The sequence below is a fragment of the Cherax quadricarinatus genome, unplaced genomic scaffold, assembly GCF_038502225.1.
Source record: "Cherax quadricarinatus isolate ZL_2023a unplaced genomic scaffold, ASM3850222v1 Contig167, whole genome shotgun sequence".
Lineage (NCBI taxonomy): Eukaryota > Metazoa > Arthropoda > Malacostraca > Decapoda > Parastacidae > Cherax > Cherax quadricarinatus.
Window position 1 is genome coordinate 210,001 of NW_027195193.1, and position 26,066 is coordinate 236,066.

The following is a 26,066-nucleotide window of genomic DNA, read 5'->3' on the forward strand; positions in this document are numbered from 1 at the left end:
ATGATGCGCCCTACAAGTTACTTAGAGCCCCAGAGTTGCTTAACTCTACCCTCCTGTATGTCAATGATGCGCCCCACAAGTTACTTAGAGCCCCAGAGTTGCTTAACTCTACCCTCCTGTATGTCAATGATGCGCCCCACAAGTTACTTAGAGCCCCAGAGTTGCCCCAGAGTTGCTTAACTCTACCCTCCTGTATGTCAATGATGCGCCCCACAAGTTACTTAGAGCCCCAGAGTTGCTTAGCTCTACCCTCCTGTATGTCAATGATGCGCCCCACATGTTACTTAGAGCCCCAGAGTTGCTTAGCTCTACCCTCCTGTATGTCAATGATGCGCCCCACATGTTACTTAGAGCCCCATAGTTGCTTATCTCTACCCTCCTGTATGTCAATGATGCTCCCCACATGTTACTTAGAGCCCCAGAGTTGCTTAACTCTACCCTCCTGTATGTCAATGATGCGCCCCACATGTTACTTAGAGCCCCAGAGTTGCTTAACTCTACCCTCCTGTATGTCAATGATGCGCCCCACAAGTTACTTAGAGCCCCAGAGTTGTTTAACTCTACCCTCCTGTATGTCAATGATGCGCCCCACATGTTACTTAGAGCCCCAGAGTTGCTTAGCTCTACCCTCCTGTATGTCAATGATGCGCCCCACATGTTACTTAGAGCCCCAGAGTTGCTTAACTCTACCCTCCTGTATGTCAATGATGCGCCCCACAAGTTACTTAGAGCCCCAGAGTTGCTTAGCTCTACCCTCCTGTATGTCAATGATGCGCCCCACAAGTTACTTAGAGCCCCAGAGTTGCTTAACTCTACCCTCCTGTATGTCAATGATGCGCCCCACAAGTTACTTAGAGTCCCCGAGTTGCTTAACTCTACCCTCCTGTATGTCAATGATGCGCCCCACAAGTTACTTAGAGCCCCAGAGTTGCTTAGCTCTACCCTCCTGTATGTCAATGATGCGCCCCACAAGTTACTTAGAGCCCCAGAGTTGCTTAACTCTACCCTCCTGTATGTCAATGATGCGCCCCACAAGTTACTTAGAGCCCCAGAGTTGCTTAACTCTACCCTCCTGTATGTCAATGATGCGCCCCACAAGTTACTTAGAGCCCCAGAGTTGCTTAACTCTACCCTCCTGTATGTCAATGATGCGCCCCACAAGTTACTTAGAGCCCCAGAGTTGCTTAACTCTACCCTCCTGTATGTCAATGATGCGCCCCACAAGTTACTTAGAGCCCCAGAGTTGCTTAACTCTACCCTCCTGTATGTCAATGATGCGCCCCACAAGTTACTTAGAGCCCCAGAGTTGCTTAACTCTACCCTCCTGTATGTCAATGATGCGCCCCACAAGTTACTTAGAGCCCCAGAGTTGCTTAACTCTACCCTCCTGTATGTCAATGATGCGCCCCACAAGTTACTTAGAGCCCCAGAGTTGCTTAACTCTACCCTCCTGTATGTCAATGATGCGCCCCACAAGTTACTTAGAGCCCCAGAGTTGCTTAACTCTACCCTCCTGTATGTCAATGATGCGCCCCACAAGTTACTTAGAGCCCCAGAGTTGCTTAACTCTACCCTCCTGTATGTCAATGATGCGCCCCACAAGTTACTTAAAGCCCCAGAGTTGCTTAACTCTACCCTCCTGTATGTCAATGATGCGCCCCACAAGTTACTTAGAGCCCCAGAGTTGCTTAACTCTACCCTCCTGTATGTCAATGATGCGCCCCACAAGTTACTTAGAGCCCCAGAGTTGCTTAACTCTACCCTCCTGTATGTCAATGATGCGCCCCACAAGTTACTTAGAGCCCCAGAGTTGCTAACCTCTACCCACCAGTATGTATGATGCGCCCCACTTAGTTACTTAAAGCCCCAGAGTTGCTTAACTCTACCCTCCTGTATGTCAATGATGCGCCCCACAAGTTACTTAGAGCCCCAGAGTTGCTTAACTCTACCCTCCTGTATGTCAATGATGCGCCCCACAAGTTACTTAGAGCCCCAGAGTTGCTTAACTCTACCCTCCTGTATGTCAATGATGCGCCCCACAAGTTACTTAGAGCCCCAGAGTTGCTTAACTCTACCCTCCTGTATGTCAATGATGCGCCCCACAAGTTACTTAGAGCCCCAGAGTTGCTTAACTCTACCCTCCTGTATGTCAATGATGCGCCCCACAAGTTACTTAGAGCCCCAGAGTTGCTTAACTCTACCCTCCTGTATGTCAATGATGCGCCCCACAAGTTACTTAAAGCCCCAGAGTTGCTTAACTCTACCCTCCTGTATGTCAATGATGCGCCCCACAAGTTACTTAGAGCCCCAGAGTTGCTTAACTCTACCCTCCTGTATGTCAATGATGCGCCCCACAAGTTACTTAGAGCCCCAGAGTTGCTTAACTCTACCCTCCTGTATGTCAATGATGCGCCCCACAAGTTACTTAGAGCCCCAGAGTTGCTTAACTCTACCCTCCTGTATGTCAATGATGCGCCCCACAAGTTACTTAGAGCCCCAGAGTTGCTTAACTCTACCCTCCTGTATGTCAATGATGCGCCCCACAAGTTACTTAGAGCCCCAGAGTTGCTTAACTCTACCCTCCTGTATGTCAATGATGCGCCCCACAAGTTACTTAGAGCCCCAGAGTTGCTTAACTCTACCCTCCTGTATGTCAATGATGCGCCCCACAAGTTACTTAGAGCCCCAGAGTTGCTTAACTCTACCCTCCTGTATGTCAATGATGCGCCCCTACAAGTTACAAGTTACTTAGAGCTTAACTCTACCCTCCTGTATGTCAGAGTTGCTTAACTCTACCCTCCTGTATGTCAATGATGCGCCCCACAAGTTACTTAAGAGCCCCAGAGTTGCTTAACTCTACCCTCCTGTATGTCAATGATGCGCCCCACAAGTTACTTAGAGCCCCAGAGTTGCTTAACTCTACCCTCCTGTATGTCAATGATGCGCCCCACAAGTTACTTAGAGCCCCAGAGTTGCTTAGCTCTACCCTCCTGTATGTCAATGATGCGCCCCACAAGTTACTTAGAGCCCCAGAGTTGCTTAACTCTACCCTCCTGTATGTCAATGATGCGCCCCACAAGTTACTTAGAGCCCCAGAGTTGCTTAACTCTACCCTCCTGTATGTCAATGATGCGCCCCACAAGTTACTTAGAGCCCCAGAGTTGCTTAACTCTACCCTCCTGTATGTCAATGATGCGCCCCACAAGTTACTTAGAGCCCCAGAGTTGCTTAACTCTACCCTCCTGTATGTCAATGATGCGCCCCACATGTTACTTAGAGCCCCAGAGTTGCTTAGCTCTACCCTCCTGTATGTCAATGATTGTTACTTTAGTTGCTTACTCTACCCTCCTGTATGTCAATGATGTCCCCACATGTTACTTAGAGCCCCAGAGTTGCTTAACTCTACCCTCCTGTATGTCAATGATGCGCCCCACAGTTACTTAGAGCCCCAGAGTTGCTTAACTCTACCCTCCTGTATGTCAATGATGCGCCCCACAAGTTACTTAGAGCCCCAGAGTTGCTTAACTCTACCCTCCTGTATGTCAATGATGCGCCCCACAAGTTACTTAGAGCCCCAGAGTTGGTTAGCTCTACCCTCCTCTCTACCCTCCTGTATGTCAATGATGCGCCCCACAAGTTACTTAGAGCCCCAGAGTTGCTTAGCTCTACCCTCCTGTATGTCAATGATGCGCCCCACAAGTTACTTAGAGCCCCAGAGTTGCTTAACTCTACCCTCCTGTATGTCAATGATGCGCCCCACAAGTTACTTAGAGCCCCAGAGTTGCTTAGCTCTACCCTCCTGTATGTCAATGATGCGCCCCACAAGTTACTTAGAGCCCCAGAGTTGCTTAGCTCTACCCTCCTGTATGTCAATGATGCGCCCCACAAGTTACTTAGAGCCCCAGAGTTGCTTAACTCTACCCTCCTGTATGTCAATGATGCGCCCCACAAGTTACTTAGAGCCCCAGAGTTGCTTAACTCTACCCTCCTGTATGTCAATGATGCGCCCCACAAGTTACTTAGAGCCCCAGAGTTGCTTAACTCTACCCTCCTGTATGTCAATGATGCGCCCCACAAGTTACTTAAAGCCCCAGAGTTGCTTAACTCTACCCTCCTGTATGTCAATGATGCGCCCCACAAGTTACTTAGAGCCGCAGAGTTGCTTAACTCTACCCTCCTGTATGTCAATGATGCGCCCCACAAGTTACTTAAAGCCCCAGAGTTGCTTAACTCTACCCTCCTGTATGTCAATGATGCGCCCCACAAGTTACTTAAAGCCCCAGAGTTGCTTAACTCTACCCTCCTGTATGTCAATGATGCGCCCCACAAGTTACTTAAAGCCCCAGAGTTGCTTAACTCTACCCTCCTGTATGTCAATGATGCGCCCCACAAGTTACTTAAAGCCCCAGAGTTGCTTAACTCTACCCTCCTGTATGTCAATGATGCGCCCCACAAGTTACTTAAAGCCCCAGAGTTGCTTAACTCTACCCTCCTGTATGTCAATGATGCGCCCCACAAGTTACTTAAAGCCCCAGAGTTGCTTAACTCTACCCTCCTGTATGTCAATGATGCGCCCCACAAGTTACTTAAAGCCCCAGAGTTGCTTAACTCTACCCTCCTGTATGTCAATGATGCGCCCCACAAGTTACTTAGAGCCCCAGAGTTGCTTAACTCTACCCTCCTGTATGTCAATGATGCGCCCCACAAGTTACTTAAAGCCCCAGAGTTGCTTAACTCTACCCTCCTGTATGTCAATGATGCGCCCCACAAGTTACTTAAAGCCCCAGAGTTGCTTAACTCTACCCTCCTGTATGTCAATGATGCGCCCCACAAGTTACTTAGAGCCGCAGAGTTGCTTAACTCTACCCTCCTGTATGTCAATGATGCGCCCCCCACAGAGTTGTTACTTAGAGCCCCAGAGTTGCTTAACTCTACCCTCCTGTATGTCAATGATGCGCCCCACAAGTTACTTAGAGCCCCAGAGTTGCTTAACTCTACCCTCCTGTATGTCAATGATGCGCCCCACAAGTTACTTAGAGCCCCAGAGTTGCTTAACTCTACCCTCCTGTATGTCAATGATGCGCCCCACAAGTTACTTAGAGCCCCAGAGTTGCTTAACTCTACCCTCCTGTATGTCAATGATGCGCCCCACAAGTTACTTAGAGCCCCAGAGTTGCTTAACTCTATGTCAATGAACTCGACCCTCCTGTATGTCAATGATGCGCCCCACAAGTTACTTAGAGCCCCAGAGTTGCTTAACTCTACCCTCCTGTATGTCAATGATGCGCCCCACAAGTTACTTAGAGCCCCAGAGTTGCTTAACTCTACCCTCCTGTATGTCAATGATGCGCCCCACAAGTTACTTAGAGCCCCAGAGTTGCTTAACTCTACCCTCCTGTATGTCAATGATGCGCCCCACAAGTTACTTAAAGCCCCAGAGTTGCTTAACTCTACCCTCCTGTATGTCAATGATGCGCCCCACAAGTTACTTAGAGCCCCAGAGTTGCTTAACTCTACCCTCCTGTATGTCAATGATGCGCCCCACAAGTTACTTAGAGCCCCAGAGTTGCTTAACTCTACCCTCCTGTATGTCAATGATGCGCCCCACAAGTTACTTAGAGCCCCAGAGTTGCTTAACTCTACCCTCCTGTATGTCAATGATGCGCCCCACAAGTTACTTAGAGCCCCAGAGTTGCTTAACTCTACCCTCCTGTATGTCAATGATGCGCCCCACAAGTTACTTAGAGCCCCAGAGTTGCTTAACTCTACCCTCCTGTATGTCAATGATGCGCCCCACAAGTTACTTAGAGCCGCAGAGTTGCTTAACTCTACCCTCCTGTATGTCAATGATGCGCCCCACAAGTTACTTAGAGCCGCAGAGTTGCTTAACTCTACCCTCCTGTATGTCAATGATGCGCCCCACAAGTTACTTAAAGCCCCAGAGTTGCTTAACTCTACCCTCCTGTATGTCAATGATGCGCCCCACAAGTTACTTAGAGCCGCAGAGTTGCTTAGCTCTACCCTCCTGTATGTCAATGATGCGCCCCACAAGTTACTTAGAGCCCCAGAGTTGCTTAGCTCTACCCTCCTGTATGTCAATGATGCGCCCCACAAGTTACTTAAAGCCCCAGAGTTGCTTAACTCTACCCTCCTGTATGTCAATGATGCGCCCCGCAAGTTACTTAGAGCCGCAGAGTTGATTAGCTCTACCCTCCTGTATGTCAATGATGCGCCCCACAAGTTACTTAAAGCCCCAGAGTTGCTTAGCTCTACCCTCCTGTATGTCAATGATGCGCCCCACAAGTTACTTAAAGCCCCAGAGTTGCTTAGCTCTACCCTCCTGTATGTCAATGATGCGCCCCACAAGTTACTTAGAGCCCCAGAGTTGCTTAGCTCTACCCTCCTGTATGTCAATGCGACAAGATTACTGCAGAGTTCGACAGAAATTTCTAATGCAGTTAAATATTAGAATTAAAATCGTGAAGCTTAGCAGAATTATTAAATACTTTCTTATCATATGTTAATTAATTTTCCAATTTTAATAATTGGTAAATTTTGACATACACAGCAAAACAAATTCAAACCTTAAACTATGAAACATAAGGTTTGAAGCCAAACTGAAGAGGCATTCTCGTGTTATAGAGGAGAAACTAATAACCTGAAATACACCAGCAAGTTAAGTTTGAAGTCACTGAAACTTAGCATCGGAAAACTTACTTCCTGACAGCTTGAACGTATTGTGATTCACTGTCTTCCTGAGCATTGATGCTGCGTCCCATCGCTGTCTCTGTTAGAAGATAAGATAAGATAAGATAAGATTTCGTTCGGATTTTTAACCCCGGGGGGTTAGCCACCCAGGATAACCCAAGAAAGTCAGTGCGTCATCGAGGACTGTCTAACTTATTTCCATTGGGGTCCTTAATCTTGTCCCCCAGGATGCGACCCACACCAGTCGACTAACACCCAGGTACCTATTTGCTGCTAGGTGAACAGGACAACAAGTGTAAGGAAACGTGTCGAAATGTTTCCACCCGCCGGGAATCGAACCCGGGCCCTCCGTGTGTGAAGCGGGAGCTTAAGCCACCAGGCCACCGGGCCACACAATGTTACAGTTAACCAACAATAAGAGAGGAAACTCTATACCATCTGTCTGAATAATACAAACATTACCATGATGTCACTTTCATTTATGAATTAGAAATGAATCCTTTATAAAAGCATTTGTAATTATTTTGGTTAGCTAAAAATTCCACCGCTGTTGAAACTACGACTTTTATTAACAATATTTAATGAAGTTTTGTAGTGACCCGAAAATAATCAAACTCGCACATAATGTCTAAATTGCAATAATAAAACACAATGGAACATTTTTTTTTTTTAATTTTAAAAATATATTACTGCATCTCAACAGTGTTCACTATATTACTGCATCACTACAGTGTTCACTATATTACTGCATCACAAGAGTGTTCACTATATTACTGCATCACTACAGTGTTCACTATATTACTGCATCACTACAGTGTTCACTATATTACTGCATCACTACAGTGTTCACTATATTACTGCATCACTACAGTGTTCACTATATTACTGCATCACTACAGTGTTCACTATATTACTGCATCACTACAGTGTTCACTATATTACTGCATCACTACAGTGTTCACTATATTACTCCATCACAACAGTGTTCACTATATTACTGCATCACTACAGTGTTCACTATATTACTGCATCACTACAGTGCTCACTATATTACTGCATCACAACAGTGTTCACTATATTACTGCATCACAACAGTGTTCACTATATTACTGCATCACAACAGTGTTCATTATATTACTGCATCACAACAGTGTTCACTATATTACTGCATCACAACAGTGTTCACTATATTACTGCATTACAACAGTGTTCACTATATTACTCCATCACAAGAGTGTTCACTATATTACTCCATCACAACAGTGTTCACTATATTACTGCATCACTACAGTGTTCACTATATTACTGCATCACTACAGTGTTCACTATATTACTCCATCACAACAGTGTTCACTATATTACTGCATCACTACAGTGTTCACTATATTACTCCATCACAACAGTGTTCACTATATTACTGCATCACAACAGTGTTCACTATATTACTCCACAACAGTGTTCACTATATTACTGCACCACTACAGTGTTTACTATATTACTACATCACAACAGTGTTCACTATATTACTGCATCACAATAGTGTTCACTATATTTCTGCATCACTACAGTGTTCACTATATTTCTGCATCACAACAGTGTTCACTATATAGCTGCATCACAACAGTGTTCACTATATTACTGCATCACAACAGTGTTCACTATATTACTGCATCACAACAGTGTTCATTATATTATTGCATCACAACAGTGTTCACTATATTACTGCATAACAACAGTGTTCACTATATTACTGCATCACAACAGTGTTAACTATATTACTCCATCACAACAGTGTTCACTATATTACTGCATCACAACAGTGTTCACTATATTACTCCATCACAACAGTGTTCACTATATTACTGCATCACAACAGTGTTCACTATATTACTCCATTACAACAGTGTTCACTATATTACTGCATCACAACAGCGTTCACTATATTACTGCATCACAACAGTGTTCACTATATTATTGCATCACAACAGTGTTCACTATATTACTGCATCACAACAGTGTTCACTATATTACTGCATCACAACAGTGTTCACTATATTATTGCATCACAACAGTGTTCACTATATTACTGCATCACAACAGTGTTCACTATATTACTGCATCACAACAGTGTTAACTATATTATTCCATCACAACAGTGTTCACTATATTACTGCATCACAACAGTGTTCACTATATTACTGCATCACAACAGTGTTCACTATATTACTCCATCACAACAGTGTTCACTATATTACTCCATGACAACAGTGTTCACTATATTACTGCATCACAACAGTGTTCACTATATTACTGCATAACAACAGTGTTCACTATATTACTCCACAACAGTGTTCACTATATTGCTGCATCACAACAGTGTTCACTATATTACTGCATCACAACAGTGTTCACTATATTACTGCATCACAACAGTGTTCACTATATTACTTCATCACAACAGTGTTCACTATATTACTGCATCACAACAGTGTTCACTATATTACTGCATCACAACAGTGTTCACTATATTACTGCATCACAACAGTGTTCACTATATTACTCCATCACAACAGTGTTCACTATATTACTGCATCACAACAGTGTTCACTATATTACTGCATCAAAACAGTGTTCACTATATTACTGCATCACAACAGTGTTCACTGTATTACTCCATGAAAACAGTGTTCACTATATTACTGCATCACAACAGTGTTCACTATATTACTGCATCACAACAGTGTTCACTATATTACTGCATCACAATAGTGTTCACTATATTACTGCATCACTACAGTGTTCACTATATTACCCCATGACAACAGTGTTCACTATATTACTCCATCACAACAGTGTTCACTATATTACTGCATCACAACAGTGTTAACTATATTACTCCATCACAACAGTGTTCACTATATTACTGCATCACAATAGTGTTCACTATATTACTGCATCACTACAGTGTTCACTATATTACCCCATGACAACAGTGTTCACTATATTACTCCATCACAACAGTGTTCACTCTATTACCGCATCACAACAGTGTTCACTATATTACTCCATCACAACAGTGTTCACTATATTACTGCATCACAACAGTGTTCACTATGTTACTGCATCACAACAGTGTTCACTATATTACTGCATCACAACAGTGTTCACTATATTACTGCATCACAACAGTGTTCACTATATTACTGCATCACAACAGTGTTCACTATATTACTCCATCACAACAGTGTTCACTATATTACTGCATCACAACAGTGTTCACTATATTACTGCATCACAACAGTGTTCACTATATTACTGCATCACAACAGTGTTCACTATATTACTGCATCACAACAGTGTTCACTATATTACTGCATCAAAACAGTGTTCACTATATTACCGCATCACAACAGTGTTCACTATATTACTGCATCACAACAGTGTTCACTCTATTACCGCATCACAACAGTGTTCACTATATTACTGCATCACAACAGTGTTCACTATATTACTGCATCACAACAGTGTTCACTATATTACTGCATCACAACAGTGTTCACTATATTACTGCATCACAACAGTGTTCACTATATTACTCCATCACAACAGTGTTCACTATATTACTGCATCAAAACAGTGTTCACTAAATTACTGCATCACAACAGTGTTCACTATATTACTGCATCACAACAGTGTTCACTATATTACTGCATCACAACAGTGTTCACTATATTACTCCATCACAACAGTGTTCACTATATTACTGCATCACAACAGTGTTCACTATATTACTGCATCACAACAGTGTTCACTATATTACTCCACAACAGTGTTCACTATATTACTGCATCACAACAGTGTTCACTATATTACTGCATCACAACAGTGTTCACTATATTACTACATCACAACAGTGTTCACTATATTACTGCATCACTACAGTGTTCACTATATTACTCCATGACAACAGTGTTCACTATATTACTACATCACAACAGTGTTAACTATATTACTCCATCACAACGGTGTTCACTATATTACTGCATCACAAGAGTGTTCACTATATTACTGCATCACAACAGTGTTAACTATATTACTCCATCACAACGGTGTTCACTATATTACTGCATCACAACAGTGTTCACTATATTACTGCATCACAACAGTGTTCACTATGTTACTGCATCACAACAGTGTTAACTATATTACTCCATCACAAGGGTGTTCACTATATTACTGCATCACAACAGTGTTCACTATATTACTGCATCACAACAGTGTTCACTATATTACTGCATCACAACAGTGTTCACTATATTACTCCATCACAACAGTGTTCACTATATTACTCCATGACAACAGTGTTCACTATATTACTGCATCACAACAGTGTTCACTATATTACTGCATCACAACAGTGTTCACTATATTACTCCATCACAACAGTGTTCACTATATTACTCCATCACAACAGTGTTCACTATATTACTGCTTCACAACAGTGTTCACTATATTACTGCATCACAACAGTGTTCACTATATTACTGCATCACTACAGTGTTCACTATATTACTGCATCACAACAGTGTTCACTATATTACTGCATTAAAACAGTGTTCACTATATTACTCCATCACAACATTGTTCACTATATTGCTCCATCACAACAGTGTTCATTATATTACTGCATCACAACAGTGTTCACTATATTACTGCATTACAACAGTGTTCACTATATTACCGCATGACAACAGTGTTCACTATATTACTGCATCACAACAGAGTTCAATATATTACTCCACAACAGTGTTCACTATATTACTGCATCACAACAGTGTTCACTATATTACTGCATCACAACAGTGTTCACTATATTACTGCATCACAACAATGTTCACTATATTACTGCATCACTACAGTGTTCACTATATTACTGCATCACAACAGTGTTCACTATATTACTGCATCACAACAGTGTTCACTATATTACTCCACAACAGTGTTCACTATATTACTGCATCACAACAGTGTTCACTATATTACTGCATCACAACAGTGTTCACTATATTACTGCATCACAACAGTGTTCACTCTATTACTGCATCACAGAAGTGTTCACTGTATTACTGCATAACAACAGTGTTCACTATATTACTGCATCACAACAGTGTTCACTATATTACTGCATCACAACAGTGTTAACTATATTACTCCATCACAACAGTGTTCACTATATTACCGCATCACAACAGTGTTCACTATATTACTGCATCACAACAGTGTTCACTATATTACTGCATCACAACAGTGTTCACTATATTACTCCATCACAACAGTGTTCACTATATTACTCCATGACAACAGTGTTCACTATATTACTGCATCACAACAGTGTTCACTATATTACTGCATCACAACAGTGTTCACTATATTACTGCATCACAGAAGTGTTCACTGTATTACTGCATAACAACAGTGTTCACTATATTACTGCATCACAACAGTGTTCACTATATTACTCCACGACAGTGTTCAATATATTACTGCATCACAACAGTGTTCACTATATTACTGCATCACAGCAGTGTTCACTATATTACTGCACCACTACAGTGTTTACTACATTACTCCATCACAATAGTGTTCACTATATTACTGCATGACAACAGTGTTCACTATATTTCTGCATAACTACAGTGTTCACTGTATACTGCATCACTACAGTGTTCACTATATAGCTGCATCACTACAGTGTTCATTATACTACTGCAACACACCACAATGATCACTATTCTGTCATATAACCAGTGTCCACTGTGCTCATTCATAACTATAGTGTTTAAAATACAAGCACTGTGTTGTAAAGTAAAAGGACATATGTGCAACTAATGTGATATTTTATTGTGGCAACGTTTCGCTCTTCAGGAGCTTTGTCAAGCCGTTACAAACAGAGCTCCTGGAGAGCGAAACGTTGTCACATTAAAATGTCACATTAGTTGCACTTGTGTCCTTTACTTTACATATTATAGGTAATTTTACCAACATTTATACAAGGAATGTGTTCACTATAATTTCACATTACCACAGAGCTCATTATGCGATAATCTTAGTGTTCAATGTGTTATTATATAACAACAGTGTTCACTATACTGTGACGTAACCACAATGTTCAGTATTCCATGACATAACCCCAATGTTCAGTATACCATGACTGTTGTGGAAACATCTAATACATTCTCAGTGCTACCCGACGAATGTGAGTCGACTACTGGGAACGTCACGACGAACGACACCAAGGAAGGTAAGAATATTGTTGTTGTTGGGGATAGCCAAGTTAGGTATATGGATAGGGCGTTCTGCTTGAAGGATAGGAGTAGGAGACAGAGGGTTTGCTTTCCTGGGGCTGGGATGGAGGATATTGTTAGCCGTCTGGATGACATTATGAGAGGTAATGGGAGCAATCCTATTATCTGTCTCAGTGCTGGAGGCAACGATGTTGGCAGACGTAGGAGTGAAGACCTGATTAGCAGGTATAGGTCAGCAATAGAAATAATTAGGAGGAAGGGTGGGAACCCTGTCATATGTGGTATTTTGCCAAGGAGAGGAGTTGGAAATAAATGGTTGTCCAGGGCAATTGGTGTCAATTGCTGGCTGGACAAATACAGTAAGGAAAATGCGGTAACATTCATTGACAACTGGGACCTCTTCTATGGCAGAAATGACATGTATGGCAGGGATGGGGTTCACTTATCTAGGTCTGGGGTGGTAGCACTGGCAACTGCAGTGGAGGGAGCTGTTAGGACTTTAAACTAGGAATAGTTAGTGGTATGGGTTTTGGCAGGAAAACAGTGAAGTCCCTGTGTAGTAATATTACGAGTTCTAGGGGAACTAGTAATAAGCAGAACGAGGTAGATATTGAAAAGCCAGTGACACTGGGTGATAAGGACAGTAAATGACTTTACCAAATGTTCTTAATAGCTTGACAGAAAATAAAGTGAAAAAAGTTGTTTTCGGAATGATTTACATGACCTTCAGCTGGTGGTGACTCGTCTGTATTCATTAAAATAATTCATAATTTTCCAAAGGTCTTGAATAAACATAATAAAACATTAATGCCATTATTTTAATGCATGTAAAACAACGATCGTCAGACTGGTTATAAATGACCATAATTTTTAAAGGGGTGGACCGGTAAGCCAGCGGAAGGCCTCGGTCAGATGACCAAAAGCTCCAAAGGCGGGTCATCATCTGACTAAGACCCGCGTCAGGAAAGATTTGTCCTGTTTCCTGACGAACCTTACCTAACCTAACCTAACGATCGTCAAACATCAGTTTTCATTTTTTTGCCCATTTTAAGATTTTACCCAAATGAAAGGACTTAGATTATTTTGCATCAGACTCTTATACCGCTTAACAAATTTTTATTAAAATTTAAGAAAAATGAAACGAAACAGGTAGGAATATAATTACCCGACATCGACTCGCCTACACATGAGTCTGACTCACCTTCGTAATTAACTTCAGTCCGTATTTATTTTGTATTAAACTTTAATTCGTATTTAATTTTGCATTTGACTTTAATTCGTATTTAATCAGTAGTTTGTACCTCTCAGTTTAGGTGTTGGGAGATTCCTTCTAATGAGCGGAAACTTAATAAAGTTTGAACAGGTTTCACAGACAAGTGTGAGTAACTGTGAAAAATATTGGGAAATTTGGTGATTTGCCATTGAATGTACGAAGTATTTTCTCGGAAAAGAGGGAGACATATTTTGTAAGAAAAATTATCTAAATAAAGACTTTGCTGCAAAGCGAAGTTTGATCTTAATGGTAAATCATGTGCAAAATAATTAAATATTTGTGAATTAGAGTGATTGTATTAATGGTAGAACCATTTTGAGACACTAATAAAATTGTGGAAAAAAATGATAATCCAACAATAAACACGAGTTCTTTATTAATAAATCATATAATCATCTGTGTATTTTGCACAGATGGTTCATCACTTGTTGATGGAAATTAATTTCTACCACATTTTTCCACAAACATTGACTAGTTAAATTAGCATTTTGAACCTAATGTTTTGGATGGAGTAATCTGAGGCAGAATGGATCATGATTGAGTAACAAAAAAAGGCACAATACCGTGAGTGGAACGATACACAGATAGCCCGCACATAAAAGAGAGAAGCTTACGACGACGTTTCGGTCCGGCTTGGACCATTTACAAAGTCACACTAACCAGAAGAGGAGCAGGACTGCTATATATAGGCAGGAAGAGGTGGTGGTAGTAGTAGTAGTAGTAGTACAAGAATGGTATATAATACCGACAAGATGAAATTAAGACACATGCGCAACACCCGGGCATCCCTATCGTAGACGTTTCGCCATCCAGCCAGCCACTGGATGGCGAAACGTCCACAACAAAAACACCCAGACGCCACACATGTGTCTTAATTTCATCAGTAGTAGTAGTAGTAGTAGAAGAGGTAGTAGTAGTGGTAGAGGTAGAAATGGGGAATAAGGAGGACGAGCCAGTCAAATACAAAGGAAGGGGAGCACTGCAAGAGAGCTAGGTGCCCACAAAGGGAGAGCAAGCGCACAGAGGTGCGAGAAAGGGGAAGTGGTGAAATAAATGAAGGAACAGAAACACGAGACAGAAGAGAGAAAGGCAACCCAGAGGAGAAAAAGAAAAAAGGAAAGGGGAAGAGGGAGAAGAAGAAAAAGAGAAAGAAAAAAAAATGAGGAGTCAGGTTAAGTCACGGGTGTTCTGACGTTTGGAGCATAAGAACATAAGAACATAAGAAAGGAGGAACACTGCAGCAGGCCTGTTGGCCCATACTAGGCAGGTCCTTTACAATTCATCTCACTAACAAACATTTGACCTACCCAATTTTCAATGCTACCCAAGAAATAAGCTCTGATGTGCAAGTCCCACTCAAATCCAACCCATCCCACTCATGTATTTATCCAACCTAAATTTGAAACTACCCAAAGTCCTAGCCTCAATAACCCAACTAGGTAGACTGTTCCACTCATCTACTACCCTATTTCCAAACCAATACTTTCCTATGTCCTTTCTAAATCTAAACTTATCTAATTTAAATCCATTACTGCGGGTTCTCTCTTGGAGAGATATTCTCAAGACCTTGTTAATATCCCCTTTATTAATACCTATCTTCCACTTATACACTTCGATCAGGTCTCCCCTCATTCTTCGTCTAACAAGTGAATGTAACTTAAGAGTCTTCAATCTTTCTTCATAAGGAAGATTTCTAATGCTATGTATTAATTTAGTCATCCTACGCTGAATGTTTTCTAACGAATTTATGTCCATTCTGTAATATGGAGACCAGAATTGAACTGCATAATCTAGGTGAGGCCTTACTAATGATGTATAAAGCTGCAGTATGACCTCTGGACTTCTGTTGCTTACACTTCTTGATATAAATCCCAGTAATCTATTTGCCTTATTACGTACGCCTAGGCATTGCTGTCCTGGTTTAAGGTTGCTGCTCACCATAACCCCCAAGTCCTTTTCGCAATCTGTATGGTTAAGTTCTACATTATTTAACTTATAAGTGCTAGGGTTATGGACACTCCCGAGCTTCAGAACCTTGCATTTATCTACACTGAACTGCATCTGCCACTTTTCTGACCAAGAGTAGAGTTTGTCTAAATCCTCCTGAAGTTCCCTAACATCTACGTTTGAATCAATTATCCTACCTATCTTCGTGTCATCGGCGAATTTGCTCATATCACTAGTAATTCCTTCATCAAGATCATTGATATATATTATAAACAACAACGGGCCCAAGACTGATCCCTGTGGAACGCCACTTGTTACTGATCCCCACTCGGATTTAACCCCATTTATGGACACTCTTTGCTTCCTGTCTGTGAGCCATGATTCAATCCACAAGAGCACCCTTTCCCCAATGCCATGAGCTGCTACTTTCTTCAACAGTCTTTGGTGCGGAACTCTATCAAATGCCTTACTAAAATCTAAGTAAATAATATCAAATTCTTTATCGTGGTCAACAGCCTCAAAAGCTTTACTGAAGAAAGTTAATAAATTAGTTAGACAAGACCGGCCTCTTCCATGCTGAGTATCATTAATCAAGCTATGCTTATCGAGATGGCTTCTTATAATCTCAGCTATAATTGACTCTAGTAATTTGCCTACAATTGAGGTCAGGCTTATTGGGCGGTAATTTGACGGTAACGACTTGTCCCCTGTTTTAAAAATAGGAATTACATTAGCCATCTTCCACATATCAGACACTGCACCTGTTTGAAGAGATAAATTAAAAATATTAGTTAATGGTTCACAGACTTCCATTTTGCATTCCTTTAGAACCCTTGAAAAAACCTCATCAGGACCCGGTGACTTATTTTGCTTCAGTCTGTCTATCTGCTTCACAACCATTTCACTAGTGACTGTGATGTTACATAATTTATCTTCTTCTGATCCACTATAAAAATTAATTACCGGAATATTATTAGTGTCTTCCTGTGTAAAAACCGAGAGAAAATAATTATTTAAAATCGAGCACATTTCATTCTCTTTGTCAGTAAGATGCCCATAGTTATTTTTAAGGGGACCTATCTTATCTCTGACTTTTGTTCTATAGACCTGGAAAAAACTTTTTGGGTTAGTTTTAGAATCCCTAGCAACTTTAATTTCATAGTCCCTTTTAGCTTTTCTTATCCCCTTTTTAATGTCCCTCTTAATGTCAATATACTGATTCATAAGATGACCCTCGCCTCTTTTGATACGCATTTTACAATGTAGTGGGAGAGGAAGGCATCTACAGAGACGAAGCCAGGGCTAAGATTCATACAGGGTATTATATACCATTCTTGTACTACTACTACTACTACCACCACCTCTTCCTGCCTATATATAGCCGTCCTGCTCCTCTTCTGGTTAGTGTGACTTTGTAAATGGTCCAAGTCGGACCGAAACGTCGTCGTAAGCTTCTCTCTTTTATGTGCGAGTCATTTGTGTATGATTGAGTATGCAATAAGGTCTCTAATGGGTGATAATAGGTGATAGGCCTGGTGCACTGAAACCTGTAAATGGGTGAGAATGAGTGATATGTTTGAATCAGTATTTTCGGGGTAAAGAAGTATCATTAGTGGCGGAATATTAGTCTTAGTGTCTCTCTTAATAAGAGGTGTGAAGATCTTTATGTTTTGTGCAAACTAGTGAATTCCCTTTAAATATGTCACCGGTAAAGTTCGTATTCTTAAAGTTTGTCTTAATATAAGTTTGACTTTTATACCACAAAGAATTTTTCTTTTAGCAGGTAAAAACATTTGCAGATTAGGTAAATATCAATTGATCTGCGCATCGAAGAATGTCCGAAAGAGATTACTAGAAGACAGTGTGGTAGCAGCATACATGTCTTCATGTGATAGTTATCTGAGGACTCAAACGGATACCAATGAACTATTCTGACAGACACATTAACATCTTGGGATCTAGATGCAGGGAATTTTTCAAAGCTTATCTGACCTCATGGTATGACCTACTTCCACTAGTGGGATTTCCACTGATGACTCCGCCTCCCACAGCTTCACCTCATCTGTCTGCAGTTTATGTGCAGTACTTTCAACAAGACTGATGGACTGAAGACATCGACTTAAGGCAAAGGGATTGATTACCTCAAACTCTTTCTCATCATCCACCCTTCTTTTCTGTTTTGGAATGAAGAATCCGTTGGCTGGTGAAACGTTTCAAGAATAAAAAATCCCAAATGTTCCCCAAGTGTCTCAGTTATTAACTCAGTTTTCTAAATTATTTATACAAACTTAAGAAACATAAGAAAGGAGGAATACTGCAGAAGACCTGTTGACCCATACTGGGCAGGTCCTTCACAACCCAACCCACCTCACAAGATATCTGGGTCTTACCAGTAAAGGTGTAAACTTTGACTTCAGAGGCCTGTGATGATTAATTGAATAAAGAATATTTAAAAAGCTGTAAGCCTGGTCACAGACCGGGCAGCGGGGGCGTTGACCCCCGGAACTCTCTCCAGGTAAACTCCAGGTAAGCCTATTTTTTCATTCCATTTTTGTAGACTGGAAAATACAGTTGTGATGTAGACGCATATTGTGTTCCATCAAGGAGTGAAAGTATTTTGTTTTTCAAGAAACTTATTTGTGATAAGTTTTAAACTAAAATTCTCCCAAGGTTGGAGTAACTTTGTTTACCATGAAACTTATCTATAATACATTTTAAACTAAAAATCCTCGTCGTGGGACTTGTACTGTCCAAAAGCTGACTGCAGAAAACACTAGGCATTTTTTTCCATGGGTATATCTTGTAAAAGAATTGAGGGGTGTGGAGGTGGGGATGGTGGAGAGACAACCTGGTGCAGGAGACACTGAAGGAGACAGGTAACTGAGCTGGGGACAGAATTTTGTGCTGACAGGAATTTTACGGTTGACTCGTTAGTGAGGTTGTCAGTGAAGAAGGTCGGGACACTCAGGCACGGAAAGATAAGTTTTGTAGTTAACTCAGTAAAGGGGCAGAGAGAGAGGTGGAGTGAGGCATGTACAGATTTTTGGGGATGTTTATGTACTCACCTAATTGTGGTTGTAGGGGTCGATTCAAACCTCCTGGCCCCGCCACTTTATTAGTCGCTACTGGGGTCACTCACTCCCTGCTCTGTGAGCTTTATCATACCTCTTCTTAAAGCTATGTATGGATCCTGCCTCCACCACCTCACTTTCCAGACTATTCCATTGCCTGACAACTCTGTGACTGAATAAATACTTCCTAACATTTCTGTGGCTCTTCTGAGTCTTCAATTTCCAATTGTGGCCTCTTGTCGCTGTCTCCCATCTCTGGAACATCTTATCTCTGTCCACCTTGTCGATTCCTCTCAGTTTTTTATATGTTATCATGTCCGCCTCTGTCCTTAACCTCTTCTCGTAGGACATGCCCCTTAGCTCTGGGATAAGTCTCGTTGCAAACCTTTGAACCATCTCTAATTTCCAGGCGTGCTTGCAGAGGTGTGGGTTCCAAACTGATGCTGCATACTCTAATATGGGTCTGACATACACGGTCTGCAGAGTTCTAAACGATTCCTTACTGAGATGTAGAAAAACTATTCTTAGGTCCACTAGTCGCCCATATGCTTCAGCACTTATTTAGTTGATGTGCGCCTCAGGAGATATGTTCGGTATTATACTCACCCCAAGATCTTTTTCCTTGAGTAAGGTTTGTAGTCTTTGGCCACCTAGGTTATATTATTTCTGCGGTCTTCTTTGACCTTCCCCGATCTTCATGACGTTGCACTTAGCGGGGTTGAACTTCAGGAGTCAGTTGTTAGACCAGGCTTGTAGCCTGTCAAGGTCCCTTTGTAGTCCTGCCTGGTCCTCCAACGACTAAATTCTCCTCATTCACTTTACATCGTCTGCAAGCAGAGACACTTCTGAGTCTATTCCTTCCGTCATGTCGTTCACATAAACCAGAAACGGTACCGGTCCTAGAACTGACCCCTGTGGAACCCAGCTCGTCACAGGCGCCCACTCCGACACCTCGTCACGTAAGGTGACTCCCTGTTGCCTTCCTGTCAGGTATTCTCTGATCCATTTCAGTGCCTTCCCTGTTATACCTTCCTGGTCATTCAGCTTTTGAACTAATTTTTTTGAGAGGAAACTGTGTCAAAAGCCTTTTTACAGTCCAAGAAAATGCAATCTAACCACCCCTCTCTCTCTTGTCTTACTGATGTCACCTTGTCATAGAACTTCAGGAGGTTTGTGACATAGGATTTCATTTCCCTAAATTCATGCTGGTTGAATTCAGGGAATCCACCACTCTTCTCCTGATAATCTTCTCCATGACTTTACATACTATGCATGTCAGTGATGCTGGCCTGTAGTTTAATGCTGCATGTCTGTCTCCTTTTTTTAAAAATTGGGACTACATTTGCTATTTTCCATACCTCAGGCAGTCGCCCTGTTTCGATAGATGTGTCAGAAATTGTTGTCAGTGGTACACACAGAGCCTCTGCTCCCTCTCTCAGGACCCACAGAGAGACGTTATCTGGCCCCATCGCCTTTGAGGTATCTAGTTCGCTTAGCTACTTCTTTACCTCCTCTTCAGTTGTGTGTATTGTGTCCAGCACATGATGGAGTACCCTACCACTCCGTGTTCCTGGAGTCTTTTCTGTCTCCACTGTGAATACTTCCTTAAATCTCTTGTTGAGCTCCTCACATACTTCTCGGTCATTTCTTGTGAGCTCTTCTTCTTCCTTCTTCAGCCTGATTACCAGGTCTTTTACTGTTGTTTTTCTCCTTATGTGGCTGTACAACAGCTTTGGGTTAGACTTGGCTTTAGCCGCTATGTCATTTACGTATTGTCGCTGCGCCTCAGTCCTTACCGGTGCATATTCATTTCTGGCTTTTCGACTACTCTCCTTATTCTCCTGGGTCCTATGCCTCTTATACTTCTTTCATTCTCTATTGCATTTGGTTTTGGCCTCTCTACACCTCCGGGTGAACCAAGGGCTCGTCCTGGCCTCCTCGTTATGTCTGTTGCTTTTGGGTAAAAACCTCTCCTCTGCTGCCTTGCAGATTGTCACGCACACGCACACACACACACACACACACACACACACACACACACACACACACACACACACACACACACACACACACGTGTGTGTATGTTTGTGTGTGTGTGTTTGTGTGTGTGTTTGTGTGTGTGTTTGTGTGTGTGTGTGTGTGTGTGTGTGTGTGTGTGTGTGTGTGTGTGTGTGTGTGTGTGTGTGTGTGTTTGTGTGTGCGTGTGTGTATTCAAATGTGTATAAGTGTTAATGCAGGATTGTTAACCAAGGATAATCTACGACAAACAATTTCTGTTAAGTATATACTTGTGTTAATACGTATATTACGATGATTATATTTTTTATTATGAATATTGCTAGTAAGTCTCTTCAAATTCTTTCTTGAATCATTAGATTACTTCACTTTCTTATTTTTTGGGCATAAGTCTTTGTAGAACTTAAGACATTCACCTCTGAGATCATCCATCTTCATTGTGTTTTATAATCTCAGTCACTTCTAACTTTAACATCTAATCATTAAGTTAGGAAGCAAAAACATTTCCTACTTTTCATTGACTTTATGATTGCCTCTAATCATTAAATGGAGAAAATTTAATTTTCATGGGAATAACGTGATTGTGTACATAAAACTGAACCTGAGGTTGACAAAATTCTGAAAAAGTCAAGATTAATACAAGAAAGGTATGCTTACTTTTGTACTACTTGAAAAAAATATATATATGATATTATATATGTGAAGGGGGGTAGAGAGAGGCATGAATCTTCCCTTTTCTTCGCAGGAATGGAGAGTTAATGTAGGCTTATAAAAAGGGGATAATGTATGTCAAATAAAATTCAACTTATTCTAGCATGACACAACTGAAATGCTGTGTCATAACAATATCCCTAATTTTCTGAATCTCCTATGTCCACTGTACATTTGCTTTGTCCACTACCAGCTGTATAATAACACATCTGTACGTGCGTCATCACAGTATCCTCGCGTCATGACAGTGTCCATTAAGAAAACAAAATCATCAACTTACCACAAATAATGTCCAGAGCACAGAGGGTAAGGTCATCATATATGTCAAAGGTATTTCCATCAGCTTTCTTCTCCAGTTTTTGGATCAGCTTGTTGCTTTGCTTGTTAAAGACCGACATAAACTCTTCTAAGATCTTGAAGTGGAATGCTGGAGTGAGTAGCTTCCTGCGAGTCTGCCAGTGACTGCCTGTGAAGAAGACTTTATGGTAGGTATTCACCATATAGAAAAGATTGAGCCTCCTTAAATTAGCTGAGATATATTCATTTTTATATCTGGTCATAAAGGTAAATATCAAAAGCTTGAATTGTCTTGCTAGAAAACAGCATGGTCATTATTTACACTAGTCATTAATATGGTACCTACCAGTGGAAGTCAGAAGACTTATGCCCACCCAGGGATGAGCGAAATCGTAGTTGAAACTCTTCTTCAGGTATTTCTGGCTACTTAATATGACCTATAATTTAAAAATGTAGATTATCTTAGGTTCTTCCTCTAAACAAAGAGTTTTGGAAATTGGTTTCATAAGAACATAAGAAAGGAGGAACACTGCAACAGGCCTATTGGTCCATATTTGACAGGTCTATGTCAAATCCAACCCACTAACAAAAATATTTGCCCAACCCACTTTCAGTGCTACCCAAGCAATAACATAAGGACATAAGAAAGAAGGAACACTGCAGCAAACTTACTGCCCTTAGTGGGTAGTCCCTATCAAATCCCAACCCACCTACATAAATATTTGCCCAACTCACCTTCAGTGCTACCCAAACAATAATCCCCGACAATCCCCTTAACTAATGTGTAAGTCCCGCTTAAATCGAACCCCTCTCACTCATTACAACACTGGGAGAGAGAAGTGTAAATATTTGTTTCTTTATTAGGTTTCCCCTCAGAATTACCTTTGAATGGTTACCTGGATACTACTTTCTATTCCAGTTCAGGACTGTTTTCTGAAGCAGTGTGTAACAGAGCCTACCAGGGGTAATAGTCTTGTCAAATAAGGAAACACTCGTAAATAATCTGGAGATCACTGAAGAGCTTGGCGCAAGTGATCACAAATCCATCATTTTTAACATTAACTGAGAATACAAGAATAATGATAATACGGTAAAAATCCTTGATTTTCGCTCTGCCGATTATAATGGACTTAGGGAACACCTGTCAAATCTCGATTGGGGTTATCTAGCTAATGATTTTATTGACGATGATCATACTTATGATTATGAAGGGATCTGTATTTATGATTTTTTTCTTAATAATGTACACCGTGCTCAGAGTATATACATTCCCCAGAGAGAAATTAGGTCTAATAACAACGATCCCAAATGGATTAACAGGAGGCTAAACCATCTGTTAGGGGAGAAAAGGGGAATATATAGGCGCATCAGAAGAGGAGAGGTTAACCTTACTGACCAATATGTTCAGCTTAAAAGAAAAGTAAAAAAAGGGATTAGAAAGGCTAAACGTGACAATGAAATTAGAGTTGCTAATGAATCAAAGCCTAATCCAAAGGGGTTCTTTCAAGTGTATAGGACGAAGGTGAAGGGAAAAGTAGAACCTCTGAAAATTGGGAATGGACAGCTGACGGATAACGAACTGGAAATGTGTTCCTTATTTAATGACTATTTTTTGTCAGTTTTTACACAGGAAGATGTAAATGAGATTCCTGTAATTAACAATTATTTAGCTCCTGATGAATTTAAATTAACTAATATTACTGTCACGAGGGACATGGTTATTAAACAAATAGAAAAACTGAAAAAAATAAGTCCCCAGGACCCGATGAGCTGTTTTCCAGGGTACTTAAGGAATGCAAGATGGAGCTTAGTCAGCCATTAACGAGTGTGTTTAATTCGTCCATCTTTACCGGTGTTGTGGAAGATGGCTAATGTGGTTCCTATATTCAAATTACCGTCCAATAAGTCTGACATCTATAGCGGGCAAGTTATTAGAATCAATTAGAGCTGACATTATTAGAAGTCACCTTGAAGAGCATAACTTGATAAATGATTCTCAGCATGCATTCACGAGAGGTCGTTCCTGTCTGACAAATTTACTGACGCTCTTCAATAGAACATTTGAGGCAGTTGAAAGTGATAAAGAATATGATATTGTTTATTTGGATTTTAGTAAAGCCTTCGATAGAGTACCTCACAAGAGACTCTTAAGAAAAGTGGCAGCTCATGGTATAGTAGGTAAAGTTCTAGCATGGATAGAGGCATGGCTTATACATAGAAAGCAGAAAGTTACCATTAATGTGGTGATATCCGAATGGGGATTAGTCAGTAGTGGCGTTCCACAAGGATCAGTTTTAGGCCCTCTCTTGTTCATAATTTACATTAATGACCTTGTTGGAGGGATTACGAGTGACATGAGTAAATTTGCTGATGATACAAAGATAGGCCGTATAATTCATTTTGAGGAGGACAGCAATAAACTCCAGGAGGATTTGGACAAATTAATGTCTTGGTCTGAAAATGGCAGATGAAGTTCAATGTGGACAAGTGTAAGGTACTAGTCCTTGGTAATGAAAATAACCCTCGAAGCTATAATCTAGGTGATGTAGAGCTTGATCATACAGAATGTGAAAAAGGTTTGGGAGTCATGGTAAGCAGAAATCTAAAGCCAAGACAGCAGTGCCTTAGTGTGCGCAACAAGGCCAACAGATTACTTGGATTTATCTCAAGAAGTATAAGTAACAGAAGTCCAAAAGCTATTTTACAACTCATTACATCACTAGTGAGGCCTCTTTTAGATTACACTGCTCAGTTTTGGTCCCCTTACTACAGGATGGACATAGACTCATTAGAGAACATACAGAGAAGAATGACTAAAATGATTTACCGTGTAAGGAATCTCTCGTATGGAGATAGACTTAAAGCCTTAAATCTCCACTCTCTGGAGTGAAAGAAATCGGACCATAAATAACGGAGTTCACTTCTCAGCCATTAGCCTCCCCTTAGCGGTATATTTTTGTATGGTTTTTATGGTTGTATTCTCGTTTTATTTGGTCTCATGTGATAGAATAGAAGATATACTACAAAAATTAACATGATTTTAATTGGTTTCACGATGAAAAGTACCTTGAAATTGAGCTGAAAATAGCAGAAATGTTCGATTCTTTGGAGAAATCAGTGGTAGACATCATGAGGTAGCAGTGGCAGACAACATGAAGCAGCAGTGGCAGGCATCATGAGGTAGCAGTGGCAGACAACATGAATCAACAGTGGCAGGCATCATGAGGTAGCAGCGGCAGACAACATGAAGCAGCAGTGGCAGGCATCATGAGGTAGCAGTGGCAGACAACATGAAGCAGCAGTGGCAGACATCATGAGGTAGCAGTGGCAGACAACATGAAGCAGCAGTGGCAGACAACATGAGGTAGCAGTGGCAGACAACATGAAGCAGCAGTGACAGACAACATGAAGCAGAAGTGGCAGACAACATGAGACACCAGTGGCAGACATGAGGCAGAAGTGGCAGACAACATGAAGCAGCAGTGGCAGACAACATGAAGCAGCAGTGGCAGACAACATGAGGCCGCAGTGGTAGACATGAAGCAGAAGTGGCAGACAACATGAAGCAGCAGTGACAGACAACATGAGGTAGCAGTGACAGACAACATGAGGTAGCAGTGGCAGACAACATGAAGCAGAAGTGGCAGACAACATGAGACAGCAGTGGCAGACAACATGAATCAGCAGTGGAAGACAACATGAAGTAGCAGTGGAAGACAACATGAAGCAGCAGTGGCA

General features: G+C 41.2%; 1 protein-coding gene across 1 annotated transcript in view; it reads right to left on the reverse strand.

Moving 5' to 3' along the window:
* The window catches only part of LOC128692288 (cytochrome P450 4C1), a 209,561-nt gene that overhangs the window by 137,494 nt on the left and 46,001 nt on the right, over nt 1–26,066 (reverse strand). The window contains exons 4-6 of the mRNA XM_070080134.1: nt 22,675–22,765; nt 22,312–22,497; nt 6,718–6,787 (exon numbers count right to left, since the gene is read on the reverse strand). Coding sequence (XP_069936235.1) covers nt 6,718–6,787; nt 22,312–22,497; nt 22,675–22,765 — 347 coding nt within the window. The remainder of the gene's footprint in view (nt 1–6,717; nt 6,788–22,311; nt 22,498–22,674; nt 22,766–26,066) is intronic.